The 23,394-nt window shown below is 40.1% G+C and overlaps 1 protein-coding gene across 1 annotated transcript in view; it reads right to left on the bottom strand.

Moving 5' to 3' along the window:
• WNT2 (Wnt family member 2) overlaps positions 1-23,394 on the bottom strand; it is a 39,387-nt gene that overhangs the window by 9,425 nt on the left and 6,568 nt on the right. Inside the window, exons 3-4 of the mRNA XM_063100775.1 lie at positions 22,450-22,727; positions 5,756-6,020 (exon numbers count right to left, since the gene is read on the bottom strand). Of these exons, the coding sequence (XP_062956845.1) occupies positions 5,756-6,020; positions 22,450-22,727 (543 nt within the window). The remainder of the gene's footprint in view (positions 1-5,755; positions 6,021-22,449; positions 22,728-23,394) is intronic.

Here is a 23,394-nt window from a genome sequence, read left to right as displayed (position 1 = left end):
CCAGTTTCCTGTCCAAGCTTGAGGGTTCCACAGCACCTGGACTGGGTCCCATTGCCAGGCTACTGCCTGACTCACCGGCTAGGACCATGGGGTCAAGGAAGCTATGAAGGCAAGGACTGAGTCTGTCTTCCTCATCTTTGCATTCCCAGGGCTTATAATAACATCTGGCACATAGCGGGATCTCAATAAATCCTTATATCAAGAAATAAGGAACCTAAGATGTATGCTGAGCATTGCACATATTAGTATCTAAATAATTTCATCCCACTGCTATTGGCTGAAATGTTGTTCCCTTGTTTTTAACCAGCTGGTAGGTCACAATCATTTACATTTACAAGGTTCTACAAAGCAGGCCACATCACAGGGCATGTCAGATCACCAATCTCTGAACACCATGATTGGGACTGTGGTCCCATGGGTTCTGAGTTCTGTTTGCCAAATATGATTTATGTGGATAAAAAAGTGTGATTTATGTGGGACAAAAGTGTAAGCTGAGAGCTTACACCCTTCACAGCCTGCAGCTGTCAGACAAGTATCAGTTTTTTAGCAGGCAAAAAATTAAACAACTGTTGAGCTCCATTTGTTTTTTGAGCTTGACGAGAAGAAGTGGAGGGTTGCTTGTTTCCTACAGTTGGAGAAAGACCTCAGGATGACCTCTGGCCCAGGTCAGGGTTTTTACATCACAACCAGTGAAAGTGGCCTGTGATTAGGTACAGACGCTTTCTCTGAGAGGATAGCAGCATTCCTTAGTTAGAGATGAACCTATCTCTAACTTAAGGGCTTCTTTGATTTACAGATGTCTGGGGCAATAACCAGAGTAGATAACCACAGAGCCACCAGAATACTCATCCCAGAAAGCACAGCTTTCCAGATCTAACCTCCGATTTGGCCTGCAAAATGTCACATGCACAACATCACACAGTTGTACGTACCTTTCAGATCTGAGCTGTGCTGGAAAGTAGTCACAGTTAAACATCACGGCACTCAATGTCTTCAACTGAAGACTAGGGCAATGTGTCTTTTGTTGTTGTTGTTGTTTTTGCCATAATAATATCTTCCTTAATCTATTTTTGAGCTTACTATTTCTTAGGAATGATTAAAGACACTGACATTCTTGAAAACTCGAAGGGCTTGTACAGTCATCCCTCAGTGAAAGTGGAGGATTGGTTCCAGGACCTCCTGGGGATACTAAAATCCACAGATGCTCAAGTCCCTGATATAAAATGCTATAGTATTTCCATATAACCTATGCACATCCTCCCGTATACTTTAAATTATCTATAGATTACTTATAATTCCTAATATAATGTGAATGCTATGTAAATAGTTGTTATACTATATTGTTTACAGAAAAATGACAAGAAAAAAAGTTGGTTCATGTTCAATACAGATGCAACCTTCTCTGTAAATGGAGGTAATTGCTGTGAAGAGTCAGAAAATGTGCACATAAGGAGGACAGCATAGGGCCTGACTCTTGGTAGGAATTCCACCAGTGTTCCCATCATCTTTTCCCAGGTAGGTCTGTCCTCATCTAGGAATATGCCAGGGTCTCAACTCTGCAATTCTTGTCAAAATTCACTAGTCCTAATAACATTATTTCAGGACTTCACTAGCGGGCTGACCTGCTAACCACTGTCAAGCTAATTCCATTGAAAGCTTTGATTACTGTATTCATTTTAATGTATGTATTTACAGTAATGAGGGTTCCTGAAGATGCAGGGCCTAAATGTGAAAGAGTGACCCTCTTTTACTAAGCAAACAAGGGTAGGGGATATTTGGGGGGTGACATTTATCTAGAGCTCCTCATATAAAGAAACTTTTTTTCCTTTGTAAGAGATCAGGTACAAAAAAAAAAAAATGTATCCTTGGATAGCAGGAATCATGGACTACCCAAATCACTGATTTTTCAAACTATGATGTGCTTAAGTTTGAAAAGCATACAGAGATTCTGATTCAATGGGTCTCTGGAGAGGCCCTCGCTTTGGAAATAGCAGACTAGACCTGTAACTTTTATTCACTGCACAAACGTAATTGACAAAATAAGCTGGCTCACTTCAGTCATGGAGTTACTTTGCACAGGAAGCATTTGCTGACTAGCAGGAGTAAAGCCAATCAGTTCCAAATACTAATTACTTGACAATACTTAACCTGCTCACTACTGTTGCTGTTCCAGTGCTGGCAAGTAGAAGGTGCCCAAAATGCTGAATATTACATGTTTATGATTTAAAAACAAAAACAATAATTTAAAACAAGAACAAAAGCACAACAAAACAAAATGACCACAACAAAGCAGACTGGGTGGTATGAGATGTGATGTTAGGGAAGAGTTAATCCCAATTTTAATAGAGAAAATTAAAAAAAAAAAAGAAATATGTTACTTGATTTAAATTTTACTGCAAACTTTTGACTTGTTTTGGAGCCTGGCTACCCTTGATGGTAACCTGTTTCAAACACCTGAGAGCTCCATTTGCCAAAAACAGGTCCTTCCTAATGTAATACGATTCTAGCGCAGGGGAGAGGGTCCCTTGGGGGTGTGCTCGCTCAGTGACATGTGCACTCTGGGCGGTTCTTTAATACAGAACGAGAGGATGGTAGTGCTGGCCCAACACCTCCTTTTCGAAGAGAGGGCAGCTCCCGCACCCCACTAAGAGAGGCAGGAAGCCTTTCTCCCCACAGGCCTCAGATCGTCTGTCACATCTCCACAGACACGGGTTAGAGGCTACTCAAGGATGATTCTGTACCCACAAACTTCTACCACTGTTTTGACTGACTTGCTAGTATGCATACTACAGAAATTTCTAGTAGAAAATGGCCAGGATAAAGCCTCCTCTTCAGAAGGTTATGGGTCACACAAGCAAGAGCAAGGCCCTCGGCAGCCATGTGGGTTACAGTAGACTTTCTCAGAGAAATCTGCATCTCATACATGTGGCTATTTGTATAGGACTCCAAATAGGAACAATAAAAACATTCTTCTAACAATCTGGACTTTTGTTTACATGATATCAAATATCCCAAATCATATTTTCACTAAAATAATCATCTGACAGTCAACAGAATTAAGAAGAATAATTGCAAGGTTTGCATGGACAACTTGACATTTTCTTAGGCTCAGCTAAAAAGGGAGTTAATTAAGTATAGTTTAGATAATTTATGAATAATCTAGGAATCTTACCAGAAATCTGATCCAATACATTGGAACCGGCTACTTTAAAGAAAATAAAAAGAACAGGGTGGATCCTGGTTAATCAACACCAACCAAAAAGCAAATTTACATCTTATGTCAGATAAGCTGAAATGTATCTAAGATAGAACAGAAATAAATTAAAAGAGTAAAAAATTATATAGCTTTCCTCAGAAATTCAGCACCTGCAGTTGTGTGCCCCGTGCCTGGTACAGCTGGAAGCAGAGGAAAAGGGCTGAAAGGACAGACAGACTGAGCTTTAAGTCCCTACTCTGCCTCTTATCAGCCATAAGATGTTGGGCAAAATCTTTAACCTGCAAGAGCATCAGTTTCCTCACCCATAAAATGGGATAATAACATACCTTATAGACTTCCTTTGAGAACCAGTGAGAGAATATAGACTGAGCCCTGGCATGCGGTAGGTATTGTAGATATGTCAGCTATTTTAGAATCCAGAAACAGAATTTTGTTCTAATATAGAAAGTAGATAAAACAAAGTGTGCAAGAATAACTTAGTAACTTGCAAAGGCAGAAGAGATTGAATTCAGAACCCTCTGCAGAAAAAAAAAAAAAGTATGGTCCTTATTTCATTGAATATCCACGAGGCAGTAAATATTCATTAAGCATAACTGTCTGCTTTACTGTGCAAACTGCTTCAATCCAAAGAACCATGAAAGATGTACTGAGGAAGCAGGTCCTCTGGTATTTGAAATAAGGTTTTTGCTTCACAAAGCCTTTTCACATACATGTCCTGGGAAATGAGTAGGGGTGAGTGTGTAATGTTGGGGTCAGAGCACAGGCTAAAGGATCAGACATCTGTCCCCTTCTACCAATGGCACCTTGATCAGGTCATTACTTTTCTTATCTGTACCACGGGGATGATAATATCTAGGGCTGCTTATCTGACTTCAAAAAATAAGATGTGAATTTGGCTCTTGGTTGGTGTTGGTCATCCAGCAGCCACCCTCTTCTTTTTTTTTCCAGTAACTAGTTCCAATGTGCACTGATGTGATTCAGTAAGACCATGTGTGCAATGATCTTAGCCCAGTACCAGGCATACAGCATAGGACTAGGGCTGTCCGGTTAGCTCAGATGGTTAGAGTGTGGCCCTGTAACACTAAGATCAAGAGTTCAGTTCCCTGTACTGGCCAGCCACCAAAAAACAAAACAAAAACATAGCACTAAAATGATCAAGACATCATCACCCAGGTTCTGTTTGAGGAGGCTGAAGTTAAATAGCTAGTCAATGGCAGAGGAGGAGCCATATCCCAGGACAATCCAGTATCAAAGCACAGGTTTCGTGGTGATTTGGCCGAAACTTTGGTTTGACAGGTAGGAAGACTTGTTAGAGGTCCCAAAGCATGTCAGGAATGCAGTGGGTCACAGCATCTGGTCCTTCTGCTCAGCAGTCATTAATCTACAGGCTGCATGTACAAACCTGCTCAAATGCTACAGACAACTACCTCATCACACCATGAAAGAAATTCAACCACTTGGGCAAAAAAGAGGCTTTGGCCTTCTTGCAATGTTCCCTGGTAATCTTACCTCTTGGTCAACCTAATGTTAGGAGGTGGCTGCCATCTGTACTGTTTTACTGGTTCCTTTGCAATTATTTTGGAATGAAAAACAAACTCAGAATTTAAATTAGAGGATGATTTTTTCTGATACTGAATTCCCTTTCTTTCTATCGAGTCTAAGAAATTTAGCTTGAGCCAAAGTAGGCTGTGGGCTCCCATCATCTCCTATCAATCGACTTGGACTTGAATTCATTTTTATTTTGCAACAGAGTCTTTGCAAAGAACAAGCTAAGACTGCAGCCTGCAGTTCGGTGTTGATCAGGAGAGATGAGGGGGGTAAATGCACATGGATAAAACCAGACAGCTGGGAAGAGCGTTGTTTTGAAGCTGATGGGGTTGCTCTTTGAATAAGTTCAAGGTGGAGAAGGTGCTGTCTAGAAGGGAAGGGTGTGGCTTTAATAAATGAAGTGCCTCTTACAAAGCCCTCGTCCACTGCCTGCCTACAACCAAGAGAGTGGGGATGAATTCTTGCCTTTTAGTATTTGGCAACTTCTAAGCATATTGAAAACGAGTAAGGGAACGTGAAGCAGTGCAGATTTCAGAAGAGGCTAAATTTAAAGCCCTGGGACGCTTTTCTGTACTCATGGAGATGGGACTTGTAAAGGGAAAAGGTACATGGCAAAGCTCTCCTCCTTTCAGCTTCAGGACCACATGAAAGATGCTGGGTTGCTATACATAGTGTACATTAGCCCATTAATTAGAATTTTGCCCAGGCTGAAGAATTTTGCTAATCTGCATATTTTGACTTTTTGCCACATACATTCTTGTCGGGTTCCCATCTCTCCAGAATCTGCACATAATCAACCCATTTCTCCAATTGCTTGGAAGAGCTCTCTGTGCAGTTTAAATATGAATCACAAGAAACATGAGCTTGGAACCTGAAGGCAGCAGGCTGTACTTACGGAAATGGCAGGGTGAAAAGACAGGCCTCATTTGAATTGTGGAGTATTGATCACTGAAAGAATTAGGTGCTGCGAACAAAGTCTTTTGAACTTACCTGCCTCTCGGTCCCTGATACAGTAGTCTGGAGAATTCTCAAAATACACGAGGTCATTTTTCGTTGGCTTCTTAAACCTCTTGTTAGCCACAGTGAAACCAGTGCCGTCCTGGTTCATGACCACCTGGATGGCCCCATTGTACTTCCTCCAGAGATAGTCGCCCGTTTTTCTGAAGTCAGCCATGGCCAGCCAGCATGTCCTCAGAGTACATGAGCCACTCACACCATGACACTTGCACTCTTGTTTCAAGAACCGCTTTACAGCCTGCCGGAAAAGATGGGGGAAAGTTCGGTGAGGGTGGCCTCAAGCCTGTGGCATGTGCTACAACTTTCCTTACTGCTGAGTGATCAGGTAGTGACTCTGAGGACACTGGATCCTGGGGCCAATGACAGGGAGATGCTGGAGCATCATCTGTCACTTGCTGGTCACTTCAGTCACACTGGGCTGACTGTAGCAGGCAGGGGTGGTGGGTGGAGAGTGGAGGGGCAGTGCGTAACTGTGAACCCCACTGGCTATAGGTATAACAAAACCGTCACGATTTAATAGGGTGCATGATCACTTAGAAGAGTGAGGGAGTGAATTAGAGAATGTTCTAAATAAATATAGCTTTATTATGTTAAAAATGTATACTCTTAGTCAAATTCAACTAACAGTTATTGCTAAGTCTGCATCTCTCAATAAACCAATAATAGTAATTGTTACTATTTATGGAGTGCTTTCTATGTCCCAGGCACTGTGCTAATTCTTTATACAGTCCATCTTAATGACCTTCATTTTCACAAGAATCCTATATAATTGTATTTATTTTGCAGATGATCAAGGAGCAAGACTTAGAGAGGTTAAAGCACTCGCCCAGAGGATGTGGTGAAAAGGGAAACTCTTCTACACTGTTGGTCGGACTGTAAATTGGTGCAGCCATTATGGAAAACAGTATGGAGGTTTCTCAAACAACTACAGATAGAGCTACTATATGACCCAGCAATCCCCCTACTGGGTGTACACCCAAAGGAATGGAAATCATCATGTCAGAGGGATACCTACACTCCCATTTTTATCACAGCTCTATTCACAATAGCCAAGATATGGAACCAACCCAAATGTCCATCGACAGATGACTAGATACAGAAAATGCGGTACATATACAAAAAGGAATACTACTCAGCCATAAAGAAAGAATAAAATTCTACCACTTGTAGCAACGTGGATTAGCTTAGAGAAAATTATGCTAAGTGAAATAAACCAGACAGAAAGAGAAACACCACATAGTCTCATTCATATGTGGGAACTAAGAAAAAAAGAACAAAACAAAACAAGCAAGCAAACAAACAAAAACAAATAAATAATAATAAGTTGAACTGTTAAAAGGAGAAAGAAGAACTATGGTTACCAGAAGCAGGAAAGAGGAGTAGGAAGGAGGGATAATGAAGGCTGATGAATGCACACAAAAGTACAGCGAGACAGGAAAAGTAAGCCCTATCAGTATACAGTCAACCCAGAAATCTATAATCAATAATGTTTTACTGCATGTAACCAAATGACTAGAAGAGAGGAGATCAAATGTGCACATCACAAAGAAATGATTAAGTTTTGCAATGATGAATAGGTTAATTACCCTGAATAGATCAACACACATGGTATACATATATTGAAATATAACTATGTACTCTATAAATACGTACAATCAATATGTTTCAATTAAAAAAAAAAAAAAGCACTTGTCCAAAGCTACACATCCAGTAAAGGACAGAGCTAAGCTGCACTGAAAAGTCAATTAGTGACGCTGAGCCCGACATTAAATTAGGGAGATTGTTCTTCAACACTGGCCAACTTATTCAGCTTACATGATGAGCTGAGACTGCTCTGTTCATTCTTAGGAACCAAAGGAAACTGGGACAAGACCATCTTGGCTGGCTCCCAACACAAAGATCCCTCTTCTGTGGGTGTGAGGCCTGTGGACAGGGGAGGGGACAGACAGGTCCCGGAACTGTCCAAGGAAATTCCTGCTTTGGTCTCAGGATTAGCCAGCAGACCTGTACCATCCCCAGAGTGATTTGGGAAGAGTTATCCTCCCCTGGCCAGTTTCTCTGTGGGTTGCCTCAGTGAAGAGAGTTATTAGGGCTTGTGGTCCTCACAAGAACCCTGAGCTACTTCCCATTTTACAGATGAGGAAACCAGGGGTCAGGGAGGTAGGGTGACCTGGCAAAGCTCCAGGCCAGAATGTGCCATGGCTAGATGCAAACTCAGACTGTGAAGTCTTTCCAGCTCATAGTAGATACGTGCAAATAAATGGATTTCTTCAAAATGTTTTCTAAGAGCATGTTGTCTGACTAAAAACTTCCCCTTGTTCCTTTTCTTCATATGATTCACTGCTTGAACACCTGTCATTTTTTCTGCCCTAACAATTAGCACTAATCTCTTGTTCAGTTCATCAGTTTCCCCAATTACTGTAATACTAAAAAAGCTTTTAATATTTTACTGATGATTAGGGGCTGCTCCCATCAGACACCCAAAGCAGGGTGAGGAAAAGAAAGGTTGTTGAGGAGGCCACCAGCCCTGCAGATCTCACAACACTGCAGCTCTGGTCCTCATCTCAGTAACAGAACAAAGGAGAAGCCAGGCTGCTGAGGGCCTCCATCCTCACCATTTGTGTGCCCAGCACAGAGGGTATCTGGGGTGAGTGCATAGACGGTGGGGACAGTAAATCCCCTTAATGGCATCCTCCAAAGTGGTAATCTGAATGAAATTCTTAGGGTAACTATTTCTAAGAACCTGGAGGTAGGACTTTCAGCCCTGCTTTGCCCACTCCCTGAGATTCTGACATAATTGACCTGGGTGTGGGCTGTGCATAGGCTGCTGAGCACACAGCCCAGGTGGAGCTCCCTGTAACTCACATGCCCACCACTCTCCAGCCCATCCCCAAACACACACACACACACACACACACACTACAGGCTGCGTCTCCCCAGTGGCCTCACCCCAGGTAATTCTGTTCTGGTGGTCGACCTGGTTTTGCCTCTTCAACAGATTCAGTTTCTGACCAAGGCTAGAGTAGAACCAGGTGTGCAGCGATGTTCTTCATTCCAGAAAGTCAGTCCCAATTTATTTACGTGCCTGGAAATGTGTCAAAAGCATTCAAGAGCTAAAGTAGCAACTATAGCCAAGACCTCATGGTGGTCCTACGGGTGTTCAGTAATGTGAGTTCATGCACATTCTTCCCAGGTTGGTACCCAGAGGTTGTTTCCCACTTTGCCCCTGATAGCAAACTGGGCCCTGTTACGTTTGAAGTCTGTCCTCTTCTGCATGAGCCAGGCTTGGAGGGCAAGGACAAAGAAGCAAGCAGTAACAACTTCATTAGCTTGGCTCTCCAAGTTATAGGGACTTCGGCATCTTTAAAGGATGTCTTAGAATGAATTTCCTCTCTGGAACTGCTCTACCTCACAGGTATCCCCTGTCCTTATATTCCAGGTGTTTCATATGCAGCTCACTGGATGATCTACGACAGGCCTCTGCCATGGATACGACCCTAGGAGTACCGCCTTGGCCTCTCCACTCTGCCCTACATGGGCCCCTCCTGTCCAGATTTCCCTCCTAAGATCTGAGAGAGCACCACACAAAAATTATTCCATGCCTAGTACTTGGGAATTGATTACGAATGCTCATTCTTCTAAGCATATTCCTTTTAAAGGGAAGTTATTTACTCAAAAAATACTCCTAGCTTTAAAAATGACAGGAAATGTCACTATTCTTCCCTTTGTAATACTGAGTTTCCAGGTTGCAATTTCAAAGCTTGATATTTTTGTATGACTAATAAAATGATTTGCAAAGCGATTTAAAATGGGATCTTAAAAATACACCTTATGAATTCTTACAAATACATGTGGCAGTGACAGACACTGTTGATTATCCAAGCAGCCAGTTTCCTCCCTTCCTTGGCAACAGTTTTGTTCAGGTGTTGGTCAGCCGTTCGCTTCAGAGGCCTCTCTCTGACCCCAGAGTAGCCTAAATCAATAAAAGTCATTTTACTGCCCTGCCACAGAATTTTTTTCAGCTTGGGGCATGTGATTCAGTTTGGGCCAATATGATGTTAGGAGACATCTGTTGGGCGTCTTGTGAGAAAGGGGGTCTCTAAAAGAGACACATGAAGAGAAATATCTTTTCTCTGTCTCTAGATGCTGTTTTCTGCAGCAGCCTCCTTGGCATGTGAGGACGGTTGTTGCAGGACAGGTAACAAGCTGAAGACACAGTCTTGAAAGGTGGAGGATGTTGAAAGCTGCTGAATGAACTTGCCTGGACCTGCCCTACCTGCAGACTTCTTGTGATCCAAATTAATGTTTTCCTCATTCTTTAGTGCCCCTGGGGTCTGTTACTTGTAACTGAAAGTATTTCAACCAGTACCATGGTCAGTTCTTGATTGTGGATTAATGACAGGCTTTATCTGACAATTAACCTTGGGGGAGAGTGAGACACCCCCTCTGTTCCTGGGTTTGCACACATCTCCTGTCCCAGTGTTAACACCCAGCCCATTTGGAGCTTGATCACAGTTTGGGGCTACCTCCACCTCCTCTATTTACTGGGTTCGCAGACTTGAAGTTCAAGTCCTTAACCTCCAAGAGGACAAAACCCTGCTCAATCAGAGGGGCAAAAGAATGGGAATCCAAGCCTAGGTGGACTGTTTTAGACAGTAGTTGAGGTAGGAGTAAGGCATGAGATCAAGAATCTCACAATGAGGATTCCTAGTTTAGAACAATTTTCAGTATTCAAAGGTTATAACATTATAACAGTAACAACCAATTATTGAGTACTTAAGTAAGTTCCAGGCTCCACCAGGTGATGTACACACATTACCTTATATCATTATCACAATTAGATAGAGTAAAGTAGTATTCCCATTCTACAGTTATGAAAACCAGGACCCAGTGGGGAAAGTAGGATCCCTAGATTCAACCAACTAGATGAGGCAGAACTAGGATGTGAATCAGATACATCTCACTCCCACATCTGTGCTCTTTCTAAAAATACATTTAAAATTCTAATATAAATTGCACTGTGATTTTCTGAAGTTTTGAATTATGCATACTCTGCCTCCCTCTATCTTTCTGAATAATCGAAAATTAACTGGATAATATTACAGGCCTGTTATAGTGGTGGGCGGGGGAAGAGGTAGAGAGAGAAATAGGAGAGGATTACATTGCATCTTCCAAACCAAGAGTCATCAAAAATTTATTAAACAGGTGTTCATGGAAGAAATACAAAGTACTAATACAAAGACAAAAAGATGCTCAACTTCACTAGCAATCAGAGAAATATAAACTGAAACAATGCAATGCCATTTTTTTGCCTAGCAAATTAGCAAATAGTAAAAAAAGATGATGCTATTTAGTGTTGCTGAGATGCTTACGGGAGAAAGAGATGCTTTAAACATACTGTTGGTGGAAAACTATGTTGATACACCATTTAAATGGAGAACGTGTTTGCAATAACTTTCAAAATTTTAAATTTTGACCCAGTGATTCCCCTCTGGAAATATTAGCACACATTTTAAAGGATACACACCCACATGGATGTTTATTGCAGAATAATTAGCAACAGCAAAAAATGATAAAAAAAAAAAAACCCAAATGACATCAATAAGAAAATGCTTAAGCAAATTATAGTATATGCTTAATAATGGAATATGATGTGGCCTTTGAATAATGAGGTGGATCAGTTTTATAGGCATGAAAGGAAGCCAAGTGATAAAAGCAACATGCAGAACAATATATGTGGTATAATCTACTTTTTAAAGGCTGCATATGTGTGTGTACATAGAGGAGGAAGGGAAAAAATGTTCTTTTATAATCTGGCTTCAGTCTGAGGAATTGCATGGTCTGGAAAGAGATTGGAAAACAAACAAACAAAAAATTATACTACGTCACATAGTAAAATAATAGGAATTCGAGGATTGATCCCTGGCAACTGGGAGGGCAGAGCAGTGGTTTTCATTCCTGGCTTCATATTAAAATCACCTGGGGATCATTTCCAGCCGATTCCCCAGACTGAGTAAATCAGAACCTGGGGTGGGCGCTGGAGCTCAGGGTCTGATGGTACTTGCGGTTCCTCAGCTGATGCTAATACACAGCTAGAGCTGAGAATCTAGTCCAAACCCAGGAGTTTAGGGGAGAAGGGAGGAAATCCCAGCACTTTGGCAGGGGTCTGAGGGCCTATGGAGGGATAGTCCAGTGATAATTTCCTGTGATGGGGGGCGACATTACATTTCTAGGAACAGGGAAAACTGATTATTGAATTAGATGTGTTTCCTACCCTGTGTCACCCCAATGTCCAAACCTCCAGGAAGAATTTGCCATGAGGGGCAATCTCTGCTAGTGCTGCTTTGCAGGGGATGAAGGATGGGTGGCAGCCAGAGGGGCAGAAGCCAAGCGCGGCAGGATAGACGCCTCTGTGGATGGGTGGGTCAGTGGGCCGCAGCAGAGCGACAGGCCGCAGCGGTGGGATGTGCTCCTCCTGGGATCTCAGCAGGCACTGGGTGAGGAGCTGGGGGACTTCCCACATACAGCTGCTGATAAAGGGGCTGGAGTCATTTTATTTGGACGATGAAAGAAAGAGCGATCAAAGCAGGGGACCTCTGTTTGTAACTATAGTTTAGTCTCCTGCAATATGTCTGGATGTTGATTCTAGAAATTGGAAACAATAAACATCTATGTGCTGTTGTTAACTGCACAATCAGGCACTGTGCCAGGACTGCATTTTATCATCTCAGATCCAGTATCAAAACCTCAGTGTCAATGAAGGATATTCTGAGAGTGAAGTGTGGTGTTTTCTCATTTGACTTGCTACCAATTGTATTGACTATTCATGTTTTCCATCCTCACCATCGTTCCACCTACTCCATCACTTCTCATTTCCGGGGGAGCTCCAAGGTCTTCCATGCTCTTATTCCAACCTGGACTGGCTCCACAGCTGGGACCTATCATCACGCCCTCCTAGACTGGACACACTCACTCCTAGATGCCACGTTTTCTCTTTTTTGCTTTATTCTTTCTTTTTTTGTGGCAGCACATTCCTGAGTAACTCCTTCAAGGTTCATGGAAAATACATTTTCTAAATTCTTGCACATCCAAGATATCTTCAATCAGCCTTCAACCTGGATTAATAGCTTGGATGGGTGTAGAATTCTAACTGAAAATAATTTTCCCTCAAAACTTTGAAGATACAGCTCTACAGGCATTTGGTCTCTAGTGTTGCATAGTAATATCTGGCTGATTTTTTGAAAACAGATTGGTTTTTGTTTTCATGTCATTTTGTATTTTTTCCGTGGGAAAGCTTAGGATCTTTCCCTTGTTCTTGTTCTGAAATATCACAATGATATTTTTTCCCCACTAATCCTGCTCGGCACTCAGCAGGCCCTTTCAGTCTGGGCACTCATGTTCTCCAGCACTGAGACATCTCTTTAATCTTTTCCTTCCCTCCATTTTTTCTCCTCTTTTTTTATGGCATTCTAATTACTCAGTTGCTGAAGCTTCTGAATTGATCCTCTATGTCTCTTATATTTTCTCTCATATTTTTTCAGTACTTTCTTCCTGGCTTTTTATACTCCTGGCTCTCCCCACCCCCTTGCTCATTTCTCCCCAGAGGAAGAGAAGGGACTTGTCCAGCTGGTGAGTTTAGACGGGGAGCAGGGCTTGTGGGTTTGGTTCCCTCTCTTTGGGGATCTGCCAGCCTGTGGCAGGGTGAGGCTGTCTCGCTCAGGGGTGGGGTGCTAGGAAGCATGGGTTCCTAAGCTATATCCTCCAGTGCACCTCTTTTCAGTAGTGAAACTGACATTTTTACACCATCTATCTGTCCATTTTTTAGTTGGTTTCAAGCTAAAGTGGGAAAGAGGAGGTTTGTTTATGAACCTCCTTAAATTCTATTTGTCTTTTGAGGTTTTTGTGTTACTTTCTGAGAGATTTCTTTGACTTTCTCTCCCAAGTTCGTTCTTGTTCTCTACTTGTCACTTTTTCAAAGCCTCTTCTGGTCCCTCAATCACTGCTTTTTCTTCTGGGGTCATTTTCCTGCAATTTTTGGTCTTTTTCTTTCATGCTGCTGAATTTAATCTAATTTATGATAATCCTTGGATAGTCTCTTTATACTTAAGAATGAAGTAGTAAAAAGGCATTTAGGAACTCTGGTGATGTAGGTGGGGCTTGTGAACCAGAGAAGATTGGCTTCTGGTGAGTGGGTAGGATACTGGCTATTATGCTGGGGACTCTAACATCAGGAAGCCTAACATTAGGAGGTTAAATGTCAGACTTCCAGGAGTTCTGCTTATGGGGAGAGGGGAAGGAATGAGGTTCTTTATTCTGCCTATGGATTTTTTAGTTAATCCCAGTTTTCAGGCCTGTACTTCTCTCCAGTGCTTATTTATATCCAAAATTTTCTCAGGGCATTTTGGTCCCCACCTTGGCTGCTGCCCCATCTGCTTTCTCTATTTTATTTTTTTCTTTTTCCCCCATCTGCTTTTACTTTTCCAGACTGTGGCTTCTCCACCCTTCTTTATCAGTTACAATTTCTTCATTTGCTTTCCCCTTTCCAGAAATTTGTTGAGCTCTTTCATTTTTTTTTTTTTGACTATTCTCCTTATTGTTGACTTAAATCATTTTTATTCCATTACTATAATTTTAATGAGGTTGGGGAGGAAGAGGTGAAACAGAGTATGACCTGCCCACAGCCTTGGGTCAGTCTGCATTTTGAAATACTCTGGAAGGAGACATGGATTGTGTGGGGAGAAAACTTTCCCATTTTATGATATACATTTCTGCACTGCTCAACTTGTTACATTTGTGGCTATGTGCAAGTACTGTGTTTACAATAGAAAGAGAAAGAACATGAAAAAGAATCAATTACAATGACTTGCTGACTCTCTCCAGTGTGTGATGCTGAAAGCTGCTTTCAGAACCTCAGTGCCGCAGACCAAGACTTAGTTAGATCCTGATATCCATTTTATCTCTTGACTCTTTCCTAAAAGGTCTCTTGTTCTGCTTCCTTCTTTGATTCTTAATGCAGGTTGTTGCCCAGATTCCATTTTCAGCCTTCTCTTACGCTCTGCTCTTCAATTCTCATGGCCCTCCTTTCCCTTCATCTCTCCACTTGGCCAGCACAGTTCTTACAGCCTCTCCCCCTCCCCATTTGCCTGCATCCCATCCAATCTTTACTCTGTGGCATTCTGTCAATACATACTTGCTCATTTGATACTGCTTTAAAAAAGACAAATAAATTTGATGACTCCTAAAGACAGCATTACTTTTTGGATGGTTAGCCTCACAGAAACCACTTGTAGCTTAATATATACCTTTTCTCAAGAAATTTCTTCGATAGGCTCAGAATTGCTTTGGTGCTAAAATCTCAGCAGATTTTTTTTACCTGGCCCTTAGATCTTTAATTATGAGCATTTTAAGGCTTCAAACTGCAGAGGCTATTTTCTACTTTTAAAATTTGAGAAACTCCTCTTTTTTACATTCTTTTGTTAAAAGAAACTTCCATTTTATATTAGCATTTTATACCACAGAGACAGAAGTCTGAATGTTTTTGTTTTTTTTTTAAAAGAGCAATGGAAGAAGGAAAAACATGTATTGTGTAGGCTAGAAAAATTCTGTTTTATGTTTCTCTGCCCCAACTTACTGTCAGAGTATAATAATGAGATGTAATATTCATTAGGTTCTCATCATATGTCAAACCATGCTAAGCACTTTATATTCACTATTTTATTTAATCCACACAAGCATATATGGCACATAATATTATTATCCCCATTTTACAGATGAAGATGTTAAAATACATAGAAATAGAGGACCTTGCCCTAGATCTCACAGGCAAGGAGTGAGATAACCCAAGCCCGTTTGACACCAGTGTCTACACAGTAAATCACTCTGCTGGTGTTTCTTGTCCTGGGGTTTGCCAAGCCTCAGAGTTCATGTCCTCTGGATTCAGTGAGTTCTACAAGTTTTAACACTTAGTGTTTGCATGTCTACTTATAGTCTAAAAAGAATTATTTTCATTTAGGTGATAGGTATGCTCACCATTCTAATTGGGTCATGATATAATATTTGCATATATTAAAGCAACAAACTGTATCCCATAAACATGTACAATGAAAATAATAAAAAAAGAGAATCAAGGAAGCCAATTATGAGAAAAGAAAAAAAAAATTAAAATAATTATTTTGCCAGTCATAGAGACAAACTTCTCCCAAGGAGAATAAAACTGTGGTTTCTTAAGTCAGCTTTTCTGAAGACTGAGCCCAGGCAACCCCTAGGGTGTCTTCATAAGACTTTGCAGAGCATGAAAACTTCTTTCTTGTAGATACCTGCATTTTGCTAAGTTTATGAACCCTGTATTGTGTCATACCAATTCTCTTCCTATCAGAAAAAAGGCAATCCACTTTATATGGTGTGAAATACTTGCCAATTTAACTGACCTTGCCTTAGAAATCCTATTTAGAATTTATTTTAGGTCCTTATATGCTGTATTTTAACTAAGTTATTTAGTTAAACTTGAGCATTCAAAGAAGTGTTAGTAATTCACTTTTTACTTGGGTGTATTCCACAAAGCAACTAACATATTTCTGATCATATATCAGTTTTCCCAAGGGAAACACACATTAAAAACGTATTATTTAATTTTCAGATGCTGGTTGAAAGCCAAGTACATTTATTAACAATTAAATCCTTTTGACAGGTCCACATCTCTAAGACAGGAGTTACCGAAAATTGGACCAATTTATACCCTTTAAACATACACACTCTGGAACTAGGAAAACAAGGACTATTTCTTAGCAAACTGTACAGTTGATTTGCTTATGCAAACATTTATTAACTTAAATAAGACATTGTAATTTCTTGAGTACTGTCATTCTTTAAAAACAGTGACTGTGGGTGGGCTTAGCTAGAAAATATAAGGTGTGGAATTTATATTTGTGGAATTCAAGAACGTTACTGTTGACTAACCATGTATATAATAATTCTTATTGACTAATGAGGCAAGTCTAAAAACATTTTCCATTAATAATAGAACTTTACATGGAACTGTAACAAGTTTGTTAAGAGTTATTCCCTATTTGGGAACTTTAATTCTGGTTAGTTTTTGATTCATATGATATATAAAGATCTACAATATCAAGCACATACCATTTTGGGGTCCAACAAGACAGAGGTGAGGGTGGCAGAACTGATCTAATTTTCACAAAGCATGTTATTTCATGAACTAAGGAGACCAACCAGAAAACAAATATCTACTAAGTAAAATTTGTACCCTTGTACTGGCCAGCAGCAAAAAACAAACAAAAAACTGTGCCCCATAAATATGCTCAAGATCACTGAGGGGAAGGTGAGGATGAATAGCAGGTTGAAGCAATCTGGCTCTATAGTGCAGTTCAGGTTTATTATTTTCTTCCTTATTGATATTCCTTATTTTTTAAGAGGGCGATTTCTTTTTAAACATGCCCCGGTTCTCTTAAGTCAAACCCCTTATTTATTATTTATTTTCAGTAGCATCAAGGGATCTATTCCTTGAAGTCTTTATTAGGACTTAGATTGACTTGCCTGTAAAGTTGTGCTCACACATTGTACAATATCCACTTTCTGTTTACTATTGGAGGCATTTCCTGAAGATGAACCTTAGAAGTATCTGCTTTGTCTCAGTGCCCCAGTAGGCCATGCTCATGGGCAGGCCCTAGAGCTCCACAGCACTGACCTTGGGTGGTGCTTGTTTGGGCAGTGCATGGAACTAGAGACTCTGGATCCCTTCACCCTCTGAGCTTTTCTCATATAAAATACAGGATGCCAAGTTAAATTTTAATTTCAGATCATTTCAATCAGCAAATATATACTAGTAAATATGTTCAATTTATTTGCTAATTCTGTCCTATTAGGCCTCAGTTTCCTCATGTGCAAAATGTGATTAATAATGGTACCTACTTCTTGCGCTTGCTTAAAACCTGGTTTATATGTGTATGTATCTTATGTCATGTGGCAACCCTCTGCAAGGTTGTGCTCAAGTATAAGAGCCAGTTTTCTGATTCCAAGGCCCTATTCTCCATACTGCCTCAGTTGAGATGACCATAGCTAGGAAGTCCTAATGAGCTGAGTAGCCAATAACAATAATATTAACCATAATGTTACAAATATAAATATCCACACAGTTGCCATATGCTAATTTTTAATTATTAATAAAAATCAGAAAGCTTACTGTCCCAGTCCTTATATATATATTTAAAACTGAAAATAAAATTCAGAGAGATAGAAATTTCTCATAATTTTCCTAGTAAATCTATTTTTTTAAGTCATTAGTTCAAACATATCACAGAAGGTCTGAACTTTGACTCTATCACTCTTTCAGAGTGGACTCTAGACAAATGAATAAATGCATAAAAATTGAACTTAATTTTCTCCCTCATCATTCAGTGCCTTCCTTTTGCTTTCACAGTGACATCTAAATATCTCTGCATGGTATTCAAGACTCTCCAGATCTGGCCAAGACTCAAATTTCCAGCCTCAGCTCCTGTTAACTTTCAGTCATGAGTTCTACCCTAGAGCCCTGATTGTTCCTCAACTTTATGATGTACTTTCTGCTCCAATATCTTTGTCTTAGAGACCCTTCATCCTGGAAAGCATTTTCCCTATCTGAACCATGAGATGTCTTCATCTTCAGCTCAAACATAGTTCTTTTATAATCCAACCTCTATCTCCTCAGCTAACTAGCCCTTTGGCCGATTTTTTTTTATTAGACCACTTAGCATAGCTTTCTTTACAAGTGTATTACACTCACCTCCCTGACTAAAATTTAGTGTCTTGTTGTCTGGTGCTTGACTTTGTCTTATTCTTTTCCACATCTGACTTAGTACCAAAAACAGTGCCTTTCCCAAAGAAATTCTTAATAAATTCTCTGTTGAACCACATTTAGTCCAATAACAAACAGGAATAGTCCTCTCAAACTGGCAGTGCCATTAGTTGAAATTTTGTGAATCCTCCAAATAAGGCTAAGTTGCTCCGGGTGCGCTCTTACGATTTTAGCATTTAAAACGACTTTTTACTGTTGTTAAAAACTAGTACACATTCATTTTAGAAAACTCGTGAAGTGAAGACACAGGCAAAGGGGTGAAAAAGGGCAGCTACTGCTTCTTTTTCTTTAGATACAGAAATACTATCTCTTTGTTTTCCTCAGAAATTCTAAACAGAGACATCATGGAAATGTAGACAAGTGCATACGGGCAAACCCAACTGGACTTGAAACCCCAGGCCCAGCACATCACGATTGTATGACCCTGGGTTTGTGACTTCATCCCTCTGAGGCCCAGTTTCTCACATGAAAATTAGAAATATTAATACTATTTTTTATTCCTATTAGGGTTTTGGTAAGATCAAATTATAAAACATTTGACAGTATTTTATAAATTAGAAAAATACTATCTGCCTGTTTTTTATTGGCATGTTGAACTTTTCAGAATGTGAGTCTATGGATAGATGGGGCAATCAGATTAAATCCTAAGCAATAGTTCAAGCTGGATTTGTGCCTAGCTCTATTACCTAAATTACAAATAACTATCACTTCACTAAAGGGAGAGAAATGAACTTTTATTGAGCACTTACTACATACCAGACTTTGTACTATTTGCCTTACACTCTTCTTCCCACAGCACCAAATAATGCCCTTTTATATATGAGAAAAACTAAAATTCAGTAAGTAAAGTCACTGGTACTGCAAGATTAAGACTAAGGTGGGTCTGATTTCAAATGCTATGTTTTTTCTATTTTCACTCTAGTAAGAGGCACTTTTGGGGGAAAGTATTTTTATGGAATTCCTCTCATTCTTATAGAAATTCTTATTCTTATGGAAATTTCCAGAGTGATTGAAGGGCAGTATTTGACTAGATACATGGATTATTTTGAAACCAGTTCTCTTAGGAAAGTTTAAAGAAGTTGTAAGAGCTTCATTTTAGAGGAAAGAGTAGACAAATTTAAAAGCCATATGCAAACTCATGAAAGGGAACAAATGATGTATATTGACTGGGTACCTTTTGCTTCTAATTTACCTAAACTTATATTAAAATGTAATTTAGAACTTTTCATAGCATGGTTTCTTTAGATCTAAAAAGCACAGCTGAGGGAAACTGTGGAATTCCTTCTTGATAGAATGTTTGTTTTGAACAAGGAGGCTTGTCCTTTTAGGATTTATTAATAGTCCTCTTTGGAGGTGGAAAACTATACTCAATCAAGGATGAGTCTGCACGTAAACATAAAGGGAAAAATCTATAAATCTATAAATTCTGCTGAAACTGTGATTAAAATAAAGGTATTATAGCACAGAGTGTCTAAAATGATGTTACAGTACAGAGACACATGAGGGTGCTCTAACCAGCTGCTATAATAAACGAATTAAACTGTTCAAATATTGGGGGAAAATTAAGGCCTGTTGTGGACGGCAGTGCTGAATTCTGACTTTCAGCATTGGCCAAACAGAACAATCCTGGACCAGATGGCTTTTCTTTTAAGTGAAATGTATTGGTCTCCCCCCGCAACCTCTATCTCCAACCGCAGTTTAAAAAGTAGAAGTTGTTCATATTGGACAGTTTGGAAAATACTGAAAAGCACAAGGAAGAAGAAAAAAATGGGTTGATGTTGCTGTCAGCCCTGGGAAGCTGGGGTTTTCTAGAGCCAGGCCAGTTGAAGGCTTAGCTCAGGAGGCTGTCTTCAAACACAAGCCCAGCCTGTTCTCATTTTGATTCTACAGACCTTCTTCTGGTACAAAGGGGGAGCAAAGACTGGAGGTCTAATGACCGCAAGAAGAGAATTAGAGACGCATGTTTATCTCAATACATTTACTCTCATTAAAGTTCATACTCACTGACATCATGCATCTCCTTGAAAAAGACTGCCCACCCACCATTAATTAAAGCCACATTTTAAAAAGTCAGTGTGTGCACTTTTATTCCAATCAAAAGTAGCTTCTAAGATTTGCAGAGTAGGCAGGAGAATATCTGAGGCCTGACAGCTGTTCACCTCTACACAGTGAAGAATCACGTGATTTACATTAAAAGTCATGTTTATTCAGGGCCTCAAATATAACAGCCAAGATCTATTGTCTTGAAAAGTTGAAACTCTTAATGACCTATTAAGCAAAATTAACATTTATTTTGATAGGTCAACATTCTTTTGGATACAGTGTATGACCATATGCCTTTATCTTTCCAAATAGAGAAATCTAACTATATACTGTGTTTGAATAATTAAGCGGCACACTCTTATCAAAGATACCACACTTTATAACTTATACATGCAGTATTAATGTCAAAACAAAGGTCAATGTAATTTTTTTAAATCCAAATCATTGCAGAAACAGTAATTACCAATACTTATAGGATTGCACAACTACAGTCTATATTCTTGGCAGTAGTAACTATAAGTTCATAAATTCATGAAAATAAGGAATGTTGACTTTTAAAGTTCAAGAACGGTACTATTTGTAAACAGTTCAGGTCACACTCATCTTATTCCATGTGCTAAGCAAGAGTTCTTTCCTTCCAATTTCCTTTAAATGAGATCTGTTCTCTCCAGATGCCTAGTAAAAGGGTTTTCATCCAAACATATCTTCCTTCTATTCTTTTTCCTATTAGAGCCCCCCTGGGGACCTTTCAATTGTTTGCTGATCTTTCCTTATATATTAATATCAAGCAGATTTTTACGTTGTGTTGATAACAGACAACACAATGATAATTATGGTTATCTCTTCCCATTGGCAATTAGATTATGCTAGAATGGTTCTGACCCAGTATTTAATTAGCCCAGATAGTTTATGTTTTCTACACAGAGGCATAAAGCACAGCATTCAGATTCTCTAGTTATTTTGGTCATGCCACCATACAGAAAGACATGGATCATTGATGGATCTGAACACTGGCACTGAAATGGTTTAATCCTAGGTCAAAACACCCCTAGACTAGCAGTTGAAACCTGAGTTCTAGTCTTGACTTTTCTTCTGGACTCATAATGTGACCTTGAGTTCCCTGAATGCTTCAGTTCCTCATCTAACAAATAGTGGGTAGAGGGTAAATACCGACAAGATACCCACAGCCCAGGAAGATTAACCAGGGCTAGAGAATAGGGGCCAGAGTACCCCTTTGGGGCCACATCTTTCCCTGGTCAACTTACTCATCCAGTACCAGAAACCACAAAACCAGGCTTTTACAAGTGACAGCTGGATCTGGTTCTAAAAGACAGCACTCCCGAATCTAGGTGAAACTCACAAACCATGTGCAGTGAATTGCTTTCATGAAAAGCCTGGGAGAAGATGCTCTGAGTCTTGATATCCTATAGATACAAGTATTCCATGTATCATTGCTATGTGAGATGTAGCAGTATCTTAACCCACAGATTTGATCTTCTATCCAGAATAATACAGTATCCAGAGGGACCATAAAACACTTGACTCAACACAATGTCAAAAGCAATGGGTGGACCCCTTCAGCTCAGCTGTGGGGAGGAAGGTGGAGTGTGGGTGGGGATATTTCAACCCAGTAGGTGGTATTCTTTAGAACAAACAGCTATGGGCTGGAGGACAGTGGGAAGTTGTGACTATACAGCATTTGATCAACTCTAGGAATGTTTAAGATTAAGCTCTGCTGAAGTGATTTATAAGGCCATGCATCTTTGCATTTCCATACCTTCCTGCCAGCTCTGTTGTTGTGAAGATTCATCAGGGCTCTGGCATCCTTTCCTTTCCTCTCCTTGGCATCCACAAATGCTCGGGCAAATTTGATCCCATAGTCAATGTTATCACTGCAGCCACCCCAATCGAAAGTGCCCTTGCTGTCCTTGGCGGTTCCCTTCTTCTTTGGATCACAGGAACAGGATTTTAATTCTCCTTGGCTACAGGCCCTGGTGATGGCGAATACGACTCCAGCTGAGGAGATGGCATAAACAAAGGCAGATTCCCGACTACCTGAAACAAAAATGCTTTTCTTAAAAATGGTCTGGTAGCATTAGTTCTAAATAACTTTCACATGGTGACTATGTAATACTTGGTCTGTCCCTGAAGTCTTTGCCACTCTAGACAGAAAGGTGCTTGAGGGATTCTTTTCTAGATCCAAGGCTCGCTCTTTAATATGAATCATCTCCACCTAATATAGGTTTTTGTCAATTTAGATATCTGTGTGATGACAAATCTTTTCAAAGTAAATAAAGAATATAAAAGAAAAAGATGGACTTGCCCAGCTCCTGGCTTCACATCCGTCTCATACACATGCTTGCCCTGCTTTAACCTCACATTCTAGATGTCCTGGAAGAGAGGAGCAAAGCATCTCTAGGCTTTGGTTTCTTCATCTGTAAAATACAGTCTGAATTCTAAAATTCTATCATTCCAATAGATATTTGGGTATTCATGATACCACAGCTTTCTTTGAAAAAACCTTCCAAACTGTTAGGCATTACTGAGGACACTCACACACATTTAAATGATCAGCACTGAAATACTGAATTCAAAGAAAGCTAGGGGCTGAGGTGGGAAGAGAATTCAGCAGTAACCAGCCCCTCATATTAACACTGGAGAGCTCTGGCTTGGCATCAACTTTCACAAGTAATTGAGAGATCGTTGAAGGCAATATGCAATA

Source organism: Cynocephalus volans, chromosome 6 (assembly GCF_027409185.1).
Source record: "Cynocephalus volans isolate mCynVol1 chromosome 6, mCynVol1.pri, whole genome shotgun sequence".
In the NCBI taxonomy this organism is placed as follows: Eukaryota; Metazoa; Chordata; class Mammalia; order Dermoptera; family Cynocephalidae; genus Cynocephalus; species Cynocephalus volans.
The sequence above is the reverse complement of the archived record's forward strand: the minus strand, read 5'-3'. Positions and strand labels throughout refer to the sequence as shown.